The sequence below is a fragment of the Carcharodon carcharias genome, chromosome 15, assembly GCF_017639515.1.
Source record: "Carcharodon carcharias isolate sCarCar2 chromosome 15, sCarCar2.pri, whole genome shotgun sequence".
Classification (NCBI taxonomy): domain Eukaryota; kingdom Metazoa; phylum Chordata; class Chondrichthyes; order Lamniformes; family Lamnidae; genus Carcharodon; species Carcharodon carcharias.
Window position 1 is genome coordinate 58,792,867 of NC_054481.1, and position 15,194 is coordinate 58,808,060.

At 43.4% G+C, this 15,194-nt stretch overlaps 1 protein-coding gene across 2 annotated transcripts in view; it reads left to right on the top strand.

Moving 5' to 3' along the window:
* The window catches only part of prkcba (protein kinase C, beta a), a 273,443-nt gene that overhangs the window by 124,979 nt on the left and 133,270 nt on the right, over positions 1-15,194 (top strand). For both annotated transcript variants that reach the window (XM_041205666.1, XM_041205665.1), the window contains exon 3: positions 9,167-9,249. In XM_041205666.1, coding sequence (XP_041061600.1) covers positions 9,167-9,249 — 83 coding nt within the window. The remainder of the gene's footprint in view (positions 1-9,166; positions 9,250-15,194) is intronic.

Sequence of the window (15,194 nt, forward strand, 5' to 3'; positions counted from 1 at the left end):
GTGAATCTTTTTTGCATCCTCTCTAAAGCATCCGCATCTTCCTTAAAGTAAGGTGCCCAGAATTGGACATAAAGGCTTAGATTTTCACTGAGTCGGGATGACTCAGGAGCCCTTTAAAAATGGCAGGGAGTCCCGATTTGGGAATTCCCAACCCCATTCCTATGCTGCCAGATTTTTGGAAGTGCCTTTTAAGGGTGGGGGCTAGATCCTGTCAAAAGCCCACACCCGGCACTCCCGACCTGGCCAGTTCCGTTGTGGAGATAGGCATGTCCTACTCCTCCACAACTTTCATAGATTCAGGCCAGATTTTTAGAGTTGTGGTTCATGGCCCCTCAGAGGGGTCATGAACCCTTATCTGCATGGGTGGATCTTTTAAAAGGAGAGTTCAAAAGGTCCTCCCCATGCACCCTATGCCAAGCTCTGTCCTTCCACCTACCCCCCATGGTCCATCACACCCCCAATGCCAAGCTATGGCCCTTCCATGCTCATTGACCCAAATTAACCTTATAGTGACAGTAGGATGTGTTTTTAAAAAAAAATTAAGTAATTCATTCATAACTTCCAACTATGTATTTTAAAAAAGTCATTTCACTTAGAAGACAATAAAAGTGTTAATCATCCAGACCCTTTAAAGTATCAAAAACCACAAACCCTTGAAACCATTTAACCATTTTTTTTTATTTGTTCGGTGTCACTGGCTAGGCCAGCATTTATTGCCTGTCCCTAACTGCCCTCGAGAAGGTGGTGGTGAGCTGCCTTCTTGAACCCCTTAGTCCATGTGGTGTAGGTACACCCATAGTGCTATTGGATTGGGAATTCCAGGATTTTAACCCAGCGACAGCGAAGGAACGATGATATAGTTCTAAGTCAGGGTGGTGTGTGGCTTGGAGGGGAACCTCTCGATGATGGCGTTCCTGTGCATCTACTTCCCTTGCCCTTATAGGGGTAGAGGTTGCGGGTTTAGAAGGTTTTGTCGAAGGAGCCTTGGTGAGTTGTTGCAGTGCCTCTTGTAGATAGTGGCAGCAATGAGTACTATGTGTCAGTGGTGGAGGGATTGAATGTTTAAGGTGGTGGAAGGGGTGCTAGTCAAGTGGGCTGCTCTGCCCTGGATGGTGTCAAATTTCTTGAGTGTTGTAGAGGTTACACTCATCCAGGCAAGTGGAGAGTATTCCATCACACTCCTGACTTGTCTTGTAGATGGTGGGGCAGGCTTTGGAGAGTCATTTGAGACATTCAAGAGATGATTAGTTAAATAGAAACAACGTACAGGTTATGGGAAAAAGGTAGGAGATTGACATGAAGTTAAAATGCTCGGTGCAGACACGATGAGCCGAATGGCCGCCTCCTACATCATAACAATTCTGTGATTCTGAGTCAGGAGGTGAGTTGCTTACTACAGAATTCCCAGCGTCTAACCTGCTCTTGCAGCCACAGTATTTATATGGCTGGTCCAGTTCAATTTCTGGTCAATGGTAACCCCCAGGATGTTAATAGTGGGGGATCCAGCGATGGTAATGCCATTGAATGTCATGGGGCAATGGTTAGGTTCTCTCTTGTTGGAAATCTCATTGCCTGGTACTTGTGAGGCACGAATGTAACTTGCCACTTATCAGCCCAAGCCTGGATATTGTCCAGACCTTGCTGCATATGGACTCGGATTGATTCAGTATCTGAGACATCGCAAATGATGCTGAACATTATTCAATCATCTGGGAACATCTCCCACTTCTGACCTTATATTGGAGGGAAGGTCATTGATGAAGCAGCTGAAGATGGTCGGGCCTAGGACACTACCCTGAGGAGCATCTGCAGCAATATCCCGGGACTGAGTTAATTGACATCCAGCAATCACAACCATCTCCCTTTGTGCTAGGTATGACTCCAACGAGCAAAGAGTTTTTCTCCGATTCCCATTGACTTTGGTTTTGCCATTGTTCCTTGATGCCACACCCGGTCAAATGCTGCCTTGATGTCAAGGACAGTCAATCCCACCTCACCACTTCAAGTCAGCTCTTTTTTCCATGTCTTAACCAAGGCTGCAATGAGGAGTAAATAAACATTGTTTATTCATTGTAAATAAAATTGTGTAAATAAACATTGACAGCCGTGATCAGAGAGCCTGAGCTGTCAACCGAGCAATGTTTTCCCTGGAGCGCAAGTGTTTCAACAAGTGTAATGCATGTCTGAGCGCTATGCCTCCATTTATAAAGCCCAGGATCCTGTATGGCTTTTTAACCACTTTCTCAACCTGCCCTGCCATGTTGAACAATTTTGTGCACATGTATCCTCAGGTCATGTACATGTACCCAAATGTACCCTTTGTTATATATTTTATGAAGCTCCAAATCAGCCAGTAAGGCTGCGTGATGTCATGACAGCACTAGTTCAGATATTACTGGCACAAGCAGTGGACACTTAGCTGAGCACCTTTCCCAGCATGGTGCAGTGTGCCCGATTTGGAGGGACTGTGGCTGAATTTTGAACCTAATGAGTTAATTTTTAAAAATGCCTATTTATGATAAGGAAGGCAATTATTTTGTCTGGTTGTGAGAGGTAAGAGGAAGATGTTGAAAGCACAGAGCAGCTATAAGTGATTGCTGTTACATCCATTAAATGTTGTCAGTCTTCCATGGTGGCTGTCTGGCAGAATTGCTTTGTTATCCTCACCTGCTGTTTTCCAGCTTTTGGATCTGGTTCTTGTTTATGTTCTACTTGATGGAGATTTTCTTTTGAGCCATTTTTAAAGATGTGAGTGAGTGTCAATTATGACACACAATGAGTGTTAAGGCAGAGCACTTTCCTCAAATGAATTATCCACAACACTCGGACAATGGGCTGAGGTTGAAGTGGGAAGAGGTAGAGGACCCTTAAGTATGAGAGTAATGATAGCAGAGGAAACTCCAGCCACTGGTTGAAGAAGCATTCTCCTTTTCTACTACCCTTGATGGGCTCATTAAAATAGCCCGCAGTAGGTCAAAGACTTGATGGGTTTTTCAGTTTGGCAAAGTTATCACCAGAAGTGGTTGCCATATTGGTATCGTCACACTTTAGGAAAAAGCACATTTAAACAAATTTGTTTTTTAAAGCTACCAAACAAATATTGTAGAATGTAGGCACAATAATCAGTGTATTCAATAGTTGTCAGTTGTAGTTGTTTTCAAAAATTTTCCTCTCGCATACCAACCAGAATTATCAACTTCTTTATTGGGTGGGATAGCTTTTAATATTGCGCAATACACATATCTGCTAAAATTATTCCTCTGTATATTCTTCCTATGAAATATCCTTATGCCACACCCTTCTTTTCCAATACTGTTCTTGTGATACCTTTTTCTCTATTTCCTCCCACCCTCAATCATCTCCATGTACCTCCTACTTACAACCTCTAACATTGTCAACCTCCAACATTACCTTAACCATTACTGCAGAAATCTTCATCCTTTGTCACCTTCACACTCAATTAAACCAATGCACTCCATAAACTTGAGCTCATACCAAACTCTGTACTAAGTCTTTCATATCAATCATCCTTATCCTCACTGGTCTATGTTGGCTTCCAGTCCACCAACACCTCAGATTTATAATTCTTGTTGTGGTGTTAAATCCTTCCTGTATCACTTTGGTTCAATGGTAGCACTGTTGCCTAAGTCAGGTGGTTTTGCATTAAAGTCCCAAGCCAGAGTCTTCAGCACATGATCTAGACTGATACTTCACTGTAATGCTGATCCAGGATTCCATTGTCAAAGCTGCCATTGCTTAGATAATATGTTAAACTGAGGCCCCGTGTGTCCTTTTGGGTGGGCAGAAAGGAATCTGGGGCATCACTCTAACAAGAGCAGGGACTTTTCCATAGTGTCAACATTTATCCCTTACCCAACATTATCATTGGCTGTAAAGTGCTTTGGGATATTGTGAATGATACAAATTTTTCCTTTTTTCGCATCTATCAGGCAAGTCACATGAAATGTTCATAGTGACTCTCCAGCAGATGATCCGTGAAACCCTTTTGAAATGGGATAAATGGCTAAAATGACAGTTTTTGACATTTTCTGCCAATCTTCTACCAAAACGCTGTCAGCTGTGGTTCAGTTGGTAGCACTTTTGCCTCTGAATTATAAGGTTCCAGGTTCAAGCCCTACTTCAGGACATGAGCTGGCACTCTACTGCAGTACTGAGGGAGCATTGCATTGTCAGAGGTGCTGTCTTTCAGATGAGATGTTAAACTTAGGCCCCATCTGCCTGCATGGGTGGATGTAAAAGATCCCATGGCACTATTTTGGAGAACAGCAGGAATGTTGACTTAATTTGTCCAGCCCAATATTTATCCCTCAATCAACATCACAAAAGGCAGATTATCTGGTCATTATCACATTGCTGTTTGTGGGAGTTTGTGTGCAAATTAGCTGTCAGGTTTCCTACACTACAACAACAACTACACTTCTAAAAGTACTTAATTGGTTGTATGGTGCTTGGAGATGTCTGATGTTTGTGAAAAATGCTATATAAATGCAAATCTTTTTCATCTTTTGAAAACAACCTTGGATGATCAGGAGGACCTCTCCCCACCCCCACAAATTTGAGGCCACAAAGATACATGGGGCAGTAGTTTACAATCCCCCACCAGCATGTTTGTAGCTGGTGGGGTGACTGGGGGATGGCCTTCCCACTGGGTTCCTGTCCGCCCTAACTTCTGCAATTTTATGATTGGATGGGCAAGGCCTAGGCTGTCTGTCTGCCTTTGTCCCAATAGAGGCCCTTATGTGGCCAATTATTGACCATTTATGTGCTGTTTACCCTCTAGCCTTAATTTTCAAGCTGGTGGAGTTCAGGGGCAGGAGGGAAGCCCAAAAATCAAAAGTCTGATGATGACCATGCAACCATTGTCAATAGTTGTAAAAATCCATCTGGCTAATGTCCTTTAGGGAAGGAAATCTACCTGGTCTGATCTACATGTGACTCCAGACCCACAGCAATGTGGTTGACTCTTAAATGGCCTAGCAGGTCACTCAGTTGTATCAAACTGCTAAAAGGAATGAAATCAGATGGACGACCCGGCATCAGCCTGGCCACTAGAAATGACGATGGCAAACTTGACCCTGTCGACCCTGCAAAGTCGTCCTTACTAACATCTGGGGGCTAGTGCCAAAATTGGGAGAGCTGTCTCAGACTAGTCAAGCAACAGCCTGACATGGAATCATACCTTATAAATAACGTCCCCCTTGATGCCGATTGACTCCAGTTTTGATGTGTCACTGGAAATCTCTCTGCTGATTGGAGTCATACCTTACACAAAGGAAGATGGTTGTGATTTTTAGAGGTCAATCATCTCTGTTCCAGGATATCACTGCAGGAGTTCCTTAGGATAGTGTTCTAAGACCAACCATCTTCATCTATTTAATCAATGACCTTCCTTCCATCATAAAGTCAGAAGTGGGGCTGTTTGCTGATGTGCCAAACTGCTACAGAAAATTTGGGAAAAGCATATAACCAAACAGATAACCCAGCACTTGACACTGGAAACAACAATGACAACCTTGCCAGTCGACCCAGCAAAGTCCTCCTTTCTCGGGGGAATTGTCAAAATTGGGAGAACTGTCCTGCAGAGTAATCAAGCAGCAGCCTGAATAAGTGCTACTCATTGAATCATACTTTGTAGCCAATTCCCCAGATTCCTCCATCACCAATCTTTGGTATGACCTGTCACCAGAGATGGTGCACAGTTGTATACTGTTGTATCTATCAGGAGGATGTGGCTTTGGGAGACCTTAACATTAACTCCGGATCCCAGGAAGTCTCATGGCATCAGGTCAAACCTGGGCAAGGAATCTTTCTGCTGAATACCACCTACCACCCTCCATCAGAAGATTAATCAGTACTCCTCCTGTTGAACACCACTTGGGAGAAGCACTGAGCATTAGCAAGGACACAGAATATGTCCTGGGTGGGGGAATCTCGAAGCCCATCACCAAGAATGGGTCAGTAGTACCACCACTTGCTGAGTCCTGAATGATTCGGCCTGTGTTAGATGGTGAGAGAACCAACAAGAGGGAAAACCTTGCTTGGCCTCACCCTCACCAAACTACCTGTCACAGATGCACTTGAACATTCAGAATTGATAGGAGTGACCACAGAGCCATACTTGTGGAGATGAAGTCCCATCTTCACACTAAGGTTAGCATCCATCATATTGTGTGCCACTACCACCGTGCTAAATGGGATAGGTTCAAAACAGATCTATCAGCTCAAAGCTGAGCAGCCATGAAGGCTGTGGGCCATCAACAACAGCAGAATTATATTAAACCACCATCTGTAATCTCATGGTCCGGCATGCCCTTCACTCTACCATTACCATCAAACCAGGGGATCAACCCTGGTTTGCTGGAGAGTCTAAGAGAGCATGCCAGGAACAGCAGCAGGCATACCTACAAATGAGATGACAATCTGGTGAAACTACAACACAGGACTATGTGCACGCTAAACAGCGAAAGCAGCTTGTGATAGACAGAGCTCAGCGATCCCACAACAAATGGATCAGATCGAAGTTCTGCATTCCTGTCATATCCAACCTTGAATGGTGGTGGACAATTAAAAAAACGAATTGGAGGAGGAGGTTCCACAAACAGTCCAGCACATCAGTACTAAAGATGAGGCTGAATGAGATGCAACCATCTTTAGCCAGAAGTGCAGAGTGGAAATCCATCATTACCTCTCCCCGAGGTCCCCAGCATCACGGCTACCAGTCTTCAACCAATTCAATTCACTCCAAGTGATATCAAGGAACAGTTGAAGGCATTGGGTACAGCAAAGGCTATGGGCCCCTCCAACGTCCCGGCAGTAGTACGGAAGCCTTGTGCTGCATAACCAGCTACAACCCTAGCCAAGCTTTTCCAGCACAGAGGCAATGTTGGCATCTACCCAGCAATGTGGAAAATTGCTATGATATATCCTGTTCACAAAAAAAAGGACACATCCAATGCAGCAAATTCCAATTCCAATCCTTCTCGCGGGCAACTAGGGATGGACGGTAAATGCTGGCCTTACCAGTGACGTTCAGTCCTGTGAAAGAATTTTAAAAAACCATCAGTAGTGATTTAAGGTATCAACAGTGCTTTAAAGTGGCACTTACGCAGCAATAATCTGCTCACCAGTGCTCAGTTGGGTTTCAGTCAGGGGCCAGTGATCTCTTGATTTCATTGCAGTCTTTGGTGAGATGAGAGTGACTGCCCTTGTCATTAAGGCAGCATTTGATCAAGTGAGGCATCAAGGAGCCCTAGAAAATTGAAGTCAATAGGTATTATGAGCACAACAGTCCACTGGTTGGAGTCATACCTAGCACAAAGGAAGATGGTTGTGGTTGTCAGAGGCCAAACATTTCAGTCCCAGGACATTGCTGCAGGCGTGCTACAGGGTAGTGTCCTAGGCCCAACCATCTTCAGCTGCTTCATCAATGACCTTGCCTCCATTATTGCTGATGATTGCTAAGTGCTTCATATCATTCCTCAGATACTAAGCCTGTCTGTGCCCATATGCAGCAAGACCTGGATAATATTCAGGCTTGGGCTGATCAGTGGCAAGTAACATTCATGCCACACAACTGCCAGGCAATGACCATCTCCAATAAGAGAGAATCTAACCATCTCCCTTTGAGATTCTACATCATTACCATTGCTGAATACCCCACCATTACCCATGACCTATGCCACCTAGAAGGCCAAGGGCAACTGACGCATTGGAATACCACCACCTGCAAGTTGCCTTTCAAGTTGCGCACCATCCTGACTTGGGACTATATCTCTGTTCCTCCTATGTCACTGCATCAAAAATCTGGAACTCCCTCCCTAACAACACTGTAGGTGTACCTGTAGCAAATGGACTGGAGTGGTTAAAGGTGGCAGCTCACCACCATCTTCTCAAGGGCAATTAGGGATAGGTAACAAATGCTGACCTTGTCAGTGACTCTCCCATCCCATGAAAGAATCAAAAAACTTGTGCTGTGCCTAGGAGCAGTATAGATGGAGCTTTATATATCTGACCAGTGCTTTACCTTCCCTGGGTGTATTTGGGTCAGTGTAGAAGGAGCTTTGATCTTTATCTAACCCTTGCTGTACCTGGGTGTATTTGATGCTGACAGAGGATGCACAAATTGGACTGACATCTGACCATAAGTATAAATTAACCCTTAAAAATGTTTTGAAAAGCTTTTATATTTTCACAACTGAATAGACTTTTGAATGAGCCACTAAGAATTGCTGGTAGTCATGAGCTATTACTCTTCAAGAGCAATGAAGAGAAAGGGGAAGAATAGGAGACTGCCCCTTGTGCTTGCACTGAAATCTAACTGAGCTTTGCAGTAGTAAAAATTAGTGTTGTAAGGAACTCTTTCCTTGCAGCATTTCATTCTCAGGCTAACACTGAGAGGCAATTCAAATAAATGGAATGAGCTGGTAGCACACCAAATGCACCTAATGAAGTGGCTGCAGTTGGTACGACTCTCTGGGCATCCTTCAAAGGCTGATGGGTGCAATCATTTCTTCAGCTCAATGAAATAATTCATTTCAGTTGTAATTGAGCTCTTGAAGAGGAGCCATTAGTTCATACACATTACTCAGATGTTCTGGATGCTTCTGTTGGTCTTCACTGTTACTTTGCACCATGAATGGTTCCGATAGAGGTTGAACAAAGCTTAAACCATGAAAGCAAAGTTAATTTTGTATCAGAGCAAGAAAAAGGTGCAGTATATCCATTAATGGCTGAGTTCCATTTCTCACCTTCTCTCCTCTCTCTCACTTTTGTGATCTTTGAGGACAATTTTCAATGTTTGGCCTAAATAGCCAAGTGGTTATGGTACTGGGTTTGTAACCCCAAGATCAAGAGTTCAAATCTCACAATGGCAAACTATGAAACAATGTAACTTCATCTGAATAGGAACAGATGGAAACGTGTTTGTACTGGAAAGAGTTACAAGTCGGTCCAAATTTTCATTCCTTTTCAGGCTCACCTGAATCCCAACTGCAATGAACACTCAATTATTTGCTCTAACCACACTGATTAGTTGATGTGTATTGATTGGTTTCTATCTTATTGATTTATTGGTTGATATGCTTTAGTTGATGTGTGTTGGTTGGTGTATCATTTGACTGATAATATTCCATGTTCTTATTTACAGTTTGCTCCTTTGTAGTCCACAAACGATGTCATGAATTTGTCACCTTCTCCTGCCCAGGTGCAGATACAGGGCCAGCCTCTGAGGTAAGAACTTTTTTGTCAGTGCTTAAAGGTTTCTAGTATATCCATTGGTGATCATGTAGGAATGAGTGTGCCAGAAGTATTATAAATGCTGAACTCCGGTGACAGAGGTTTGAATAAGGTACATTGCTGCTATGGAGATTTAGGGAGTTTAGAATGCAGTATTCCTGATGGTTAGGTTGTAGAGATTTGTTGTTGCATTTTAAGTAAGGTTTGGGTTGTAGAGATCAATGTGGGAGTGTAATGGAAGTTTGAAGATGCACAGCCCATGCGCTTTTAACCCTGCATAAATAACCATTTCATTATTACGAAAAATGTGTGTGGGCACAAATTTGAGAGAGAGCTAGGAGATTTCTGCAGTTTGAGATTAGTAATTATTCTGAAGGATTCTGCATTACTACAGTGAGTAAATAGTGCGTGGGCACTATTTACTCTGAGGGAGAGGGTAGAAGATCATTTAAATCGGCCAATTTCCATTGCCTTCAGGCCCTAACCTTAATCATCTTTCTGTACAAGGAAGGCCACTGCTGCCTTTTCCTCATCCATCATATGTTAATGGCAGCAGGAGGGTGGTACCCAGGCTTCTGCACAATTTCCTTTGCTGCCACTGCCATTTCTAAGAGATGTATTTCAGTAGTCCCAGGGTAGTGGTGGCAATCGTCCTCAATCATGCCACAGAAGGCAAGGGCCGAGTATTGCCCCTGCCCCACCCCCATCTCCACACCCCACCAATCCAACCATTCCATAAAAATGTTACTCCTATCTTCAGAATTTCTCTACCCTATTTGAGACCATCGTGTCCTCTGTGGTGCAATGCTGCCTCATCTTCCTATTCCCTCCCTGTGATGGAGATCCAGCTGGGACCTCTCTCTGGTGTTAAGGAGCCCACCCCCAAAAAAAATGTTTGGGGAGGTGTGCAGTGGTTGTGATTTGGTTAGAGCAGAGGTCACACTTGCTTGGAGTGGAATTAGGAAAATGTGGAGGGGGTTAGTGTGTGTGGCTAGGTGTTACCATGTGCTTTAAGGTGGCAAGCCTTCTCTTAATTAAGATGATGGAGTTTTGGTTACCAGAGCCTGGGTTTACAGTCTTTTCCCACAACTCCCTTTTTTCCCTAAAGTTAAATCTCATCACAGTTGTTTTTGAGTGCATGACTGCTTAAAAAGAAAAAAGATGCAACTCCTTTTAAAAAAAAAAATGGTTATCAAATCTGCCTCGTGAGCAATGGGGAGGTGCTCTTTTCTCTTAAAGGAAATGCATATTCATTCTCATTAATGCTGAACTTTGGTGTTCTCCCTGACTGGTCTGGCAATTCTTTCATAAAATGACTAGAAGTTTGCTGGACATGATGAGGCAAACATGTATACCTCGGCTGCCCGGTGGAGTGAGTGGTGCGGTGGCACACATTCACAATTTCATTCTGCAGTATTCCCCTGGAATGTGCCCACGCACTATTTACTCACTGCAATAATGCAAATTCTTCAGAATAATTAAGTAATCTCAAACTGCTGAAATCTCCTGGCTCGCTCACAAATTTGTGCCCACACATATTTTTCATAATAACGAAATGGTTATTTATGCAGGGTTACAAGCAGTCAGCATTTCGGAGCATCCCTGTTTTCACATCCTCCTTTATCAGGAACCTATCCCTGGCCTTAACTTAACGGAGTTGGGCCTAAGAATGTGAGGTGCCTCGTTATATCAGCAAGCAGAGAGAAGCTTTTCTCTTTTATTTACCACCCAAAAGGGCCATGCTTGTGCTGCCTCATGTTTACATGGAGTAGCCCTTAAATAACTGAAGTCACATCTGCCAGATGTTCACTAACTTCATTGTAATAGATTGATGAACTGCATTTATAATAAAAGATTAGGTCAGTCTGTGTGTGCCAGATTATTGGAGGTTAATTGCTAGTGTGTAACGTTAGGGAGTTGGTTGATGGCCTGCCAGGCAGGTTATGATTGCTGGGTATCCCATGTATCTCTCATAAATGGCTTACCCCTGGAGTGGGCATGCTGAATGAAGGCTGGGGTATTGGCGCATAACTTCAATCCTTCAAGGTCAGTTTCACAGGAGATGTAAGCCTAATAATTACTAATGGTGATATCAGTGGTACAAAGGCTTAACATGTTTATATGATTGAGGTGTACAAAATTATGAAGGGCATAGATAGGGTAGATAGGAAGAAACTTTTCCCCTTAGTGGAGGTGTCAATAACTAGGGGGCATCTTTTTAAGGTAAGGGGCAGGAGGCTTAGGGGGGAATTTGAGGAAAAATCTTTTCACCCAGAGGGTGGTTGGAATGCGGAACACACTGTCTGAGAGGGTGGTAGAGGCGGGAACCCTCAACATTTAAGAAGTATTTAGATGAGCACTTGAAACGCCATAGCATACAGGACTACAGGCCAAGTGCTGGAAAATGGGATTAGAATAGATAGGTGCTTGATGGCTGGCACAGATACAATGGGCCAAAGGGCCTGTTTCTGTGCTGTATAACTCTGATCCTATGACCTGCTTTGATGCAGAAGTTAACTTGCTATTTTAGCAGAGGATAAAATTAACATGTCACTCGAACCCATTAAAGAAGTTATCTGTGATTCTGGTAGTTGTGGTTTCTAGTGTGGTGGATTTTCAATTATTTCATGGTGTTCGTGAAAGACTAGGTGTGAATATATAGTACTTCATAATCACAGCAACATTTTTATTTAAGTTAACAAATGGTGGGAAAAAAAACAATATTTGCTGTACCTGGTAATGGCTGAGCTTATCATTGGTTAAGATGGGTCAGTATAAAACAGCAAAGACGTTACTTTATCAGCATGTAAATTGCCTTGCATTAGATTCTGCTCAGTTCCTTAACATCACAGGAGGATTAATTAATCATTGGGAAATTCAAAATGAGACCATGCTATGTTAAACTTCTTCGTCTCCCTATGTTGATCTTACAAAGCCCTAGATCTCGCTAAAACAACCTGTTCAGCTGCTTCTGGTTGCTTTGCAGTGTAAGCATTTGCACAGTCTCAGTTAGCTAGACCCCTTGGAGGGATCATTTTCACCTGAGTGGGATTTTGGTGAAGCGGATTGTTCACCCCTTGTCGAACCATAATGCTGAAACCGATGGGATGAAAATCAATCCATTCTACAACAAGATGATCTGTTCTACCAGATCTACCCCTACCCCTGCCCCCCAACACCCCCACCCCCACCCTCACAGGTGCTGAGGTTGAAAATGAGCTCAGTAGTATTCATAGAGGTCAAGATCCTTACCTCTGGGCTGGGGACAAGGGTTCCTGTGGAGTTTGTCATCACTCCAAGGTTAAAACGGAAGTCTGCTGGAACTGTTGAGCAGTTTCAGCCTCGTGCTACCTAGGGACCTGGGCAATATGTAAAACATGATATGTTGCACCGTAAGGTATGTGAACAGGTGATGAGGAAAAAAAATTAGTGGGGCATCTGGGGGAAGTTGATTTGTGGAGTGAACAATTTGGGACAGCAACCAGTCTCTGCAGAGAAAACAAAATGTAGAAACTGTCAATTCCCTTATCTTAGGTCAAAGTTTGTCTTGGGGATTTTACTTCTATTCATTCATGGGATGTGGGCATCACTGCCTAGGCTAGCATTTATTGCCCATCCCTAATTGCCCTTGAGAAGGTGGTGGTGAGCTGCCGCCTTGAACCGCTGCAGTCCAATAGTGTAAGTATACCCACAGCCCTGTTAAGGAGGGAGTTCCAAGATTTTGACCCACTGACAGTAAAGAAACAGTGATATATTTTCAAGTCAGAATTGTTTGTGGCTTGGAGGGGAACTTCCAGCTGGTGGTATCTCCATGTGCCTGCTGCCCTTGTCTTTCTAGATCGTTGTGGTCATGGGTTTGGAAGGTGCTGTTTAAGGAAGTCAAAAAGTCTTTTAAGAGCTGGAGTAAAAGTTTTTTTTTATTGCTTCCACCATGGTACTTTTATTATCTGATGAGATTAATTAAATATCTAAACATGTCAATTACTATTCCTGTTGAGTCCAGCTACTGTGATATTGATAGGTTATTAAGCATTAATTTTGGAGTGTTGTGTAGTATCTATTTCCTGCCTATTCCATTTTGCTATTGAGAAAGTTTGGTTCTGTGTGGTATAGTATTATGGTAATTAACCTTGCTTGACTTGGAGTTCTACTTCAAACTGTACAATCCATCCATCACGCAGATCACTTCAGACCCTACCTCGGCTCCTCTGTCCCTGAAACCCTCATTCGCGGTTTTGTCAGCACCTGATTCGGTTACCCCAATGTCTCATTTGACAGCACCCCGTTCTCCACCCTCTAAATTTCAATCCAAGCAATTGTGATTAGGTCTTCTGTTTTCACAGTGACCGGGGCAGGGGGAGCATGTTGTCTGCACTGACTTTGGTTTCAAAGCCTGCATTTGAGACAGTCTCTAACTGAAAGAGAAACTAAGGCGCAGAGACCCTCTCCATCGTGGTGAAAATAGCGGAAATGGCCAAAAGATCCTAAATCCCACCCCCAAACACGGTATTTCCAATTTTTGCAAGGTGCACGACAAGTCATACGAACAAACAAAATCGGAGCAGAAGTAGGCCATTCGGCCCCTCGAGCCTGCTCTGCCATTCAATAAGGTCATGGCTGATCTGTTTTGAATTCCACATTCGCATCTACCCCCAATAATCTATGATTCCCCTGCCTAACCAGAATCTATTTACCTCTACCTTAAAAATATTGAATGACCACCCAACCACGCCCCAGTCTATCACCTTCAGAGGCAGAGTGTTCCAAAGTTGCACAACCCTGGGAGAAAAAATTTCCCCTCATTTCTGCCCTAAAATGGCAACCCCTAATTTTAAAACGGTACCCTCTAGTTCTGGACTCTCTCACCAGAGGAAACATCATTTTCACATCCACCCTGTCAATACTGTTTAGTATCTTATATACTTCAATTGAGTCACCCTCCACTTTCCTAAACTCCAGTGGAAGGAAGCCCACTCTGTCTAACGTTTTGTCATAAGACAACCCGCTCATTCCAGGTATCAATCTAGAGTTGGGCCAGGGTTCATGCATGCGCATTTTACACAGGCAACTGGCCATTTAAATCATTAACTGTCTCCACTGAAATGGGATTTAGGTAGCCCAAGAGTGTGAAATCTGGCATATGTAGATTAAACCAGGTAAGAGCTGGCCTGATCTTGGAAGACTCATTTGGATAGCCAGGGTACTCCTTTGAATATGGTCCCGGGATACCTTTGGAGAGGTAAGGCATCCTTTGGAGAAGTTAGATATATTTTTGGATTGTTGAAAGTAAACATGATTGTGCATAAAAAGTGCATAAACTCATTGGAACTGTCAAAGCTGTCAATGAACTGTCAAAATGCATTGGAACTGACGAAACTCATCGGAATTGTCAAAGCTGTCAATTGGTTGAAAAAAGTCTGGAGTTCAAAAAAAATTAGTGCTTGAAATTTCCTGGTAGGATTTGTGCTGCAATGACTGATGTTACAAACAAACATTATCACAGTAGGGTGCCTGTTAAATGAACAGTTTGACTGACAGCTCAAAGCAGTTGTAGAAAAGAAATCTTTGATTTCATAAGAGAATGGTTGAATGAATTTCTATGGACTTTTTTTTCTTTAAAATAGTCATCAATAGACACAATTTTATTTTGTCAGCTTTGCTCCTAAGGTTTGTCCATGGCAGGAAGTAGGTGAGTTGGCAGGGAGGGGGTAAGGGCAAAGGGTGATGGATGGGGGCATGAGTTGGCACTAAGTTGGCATAAGAATTATAAAGGGCTATGGGATTTGGGGGGCATAGGGCTATGAGAGACCATAGAGTTGGGTAGAAGGGATGTGACATAGGGTGTATGAGGGGCCATGGGGGTGGGTGGTGGCATTGGTTGGCATGGATGGGGTATGGGAGTGTATGGGGGAGTGAGGGCTGGAGAGCTGTTTCTTGTT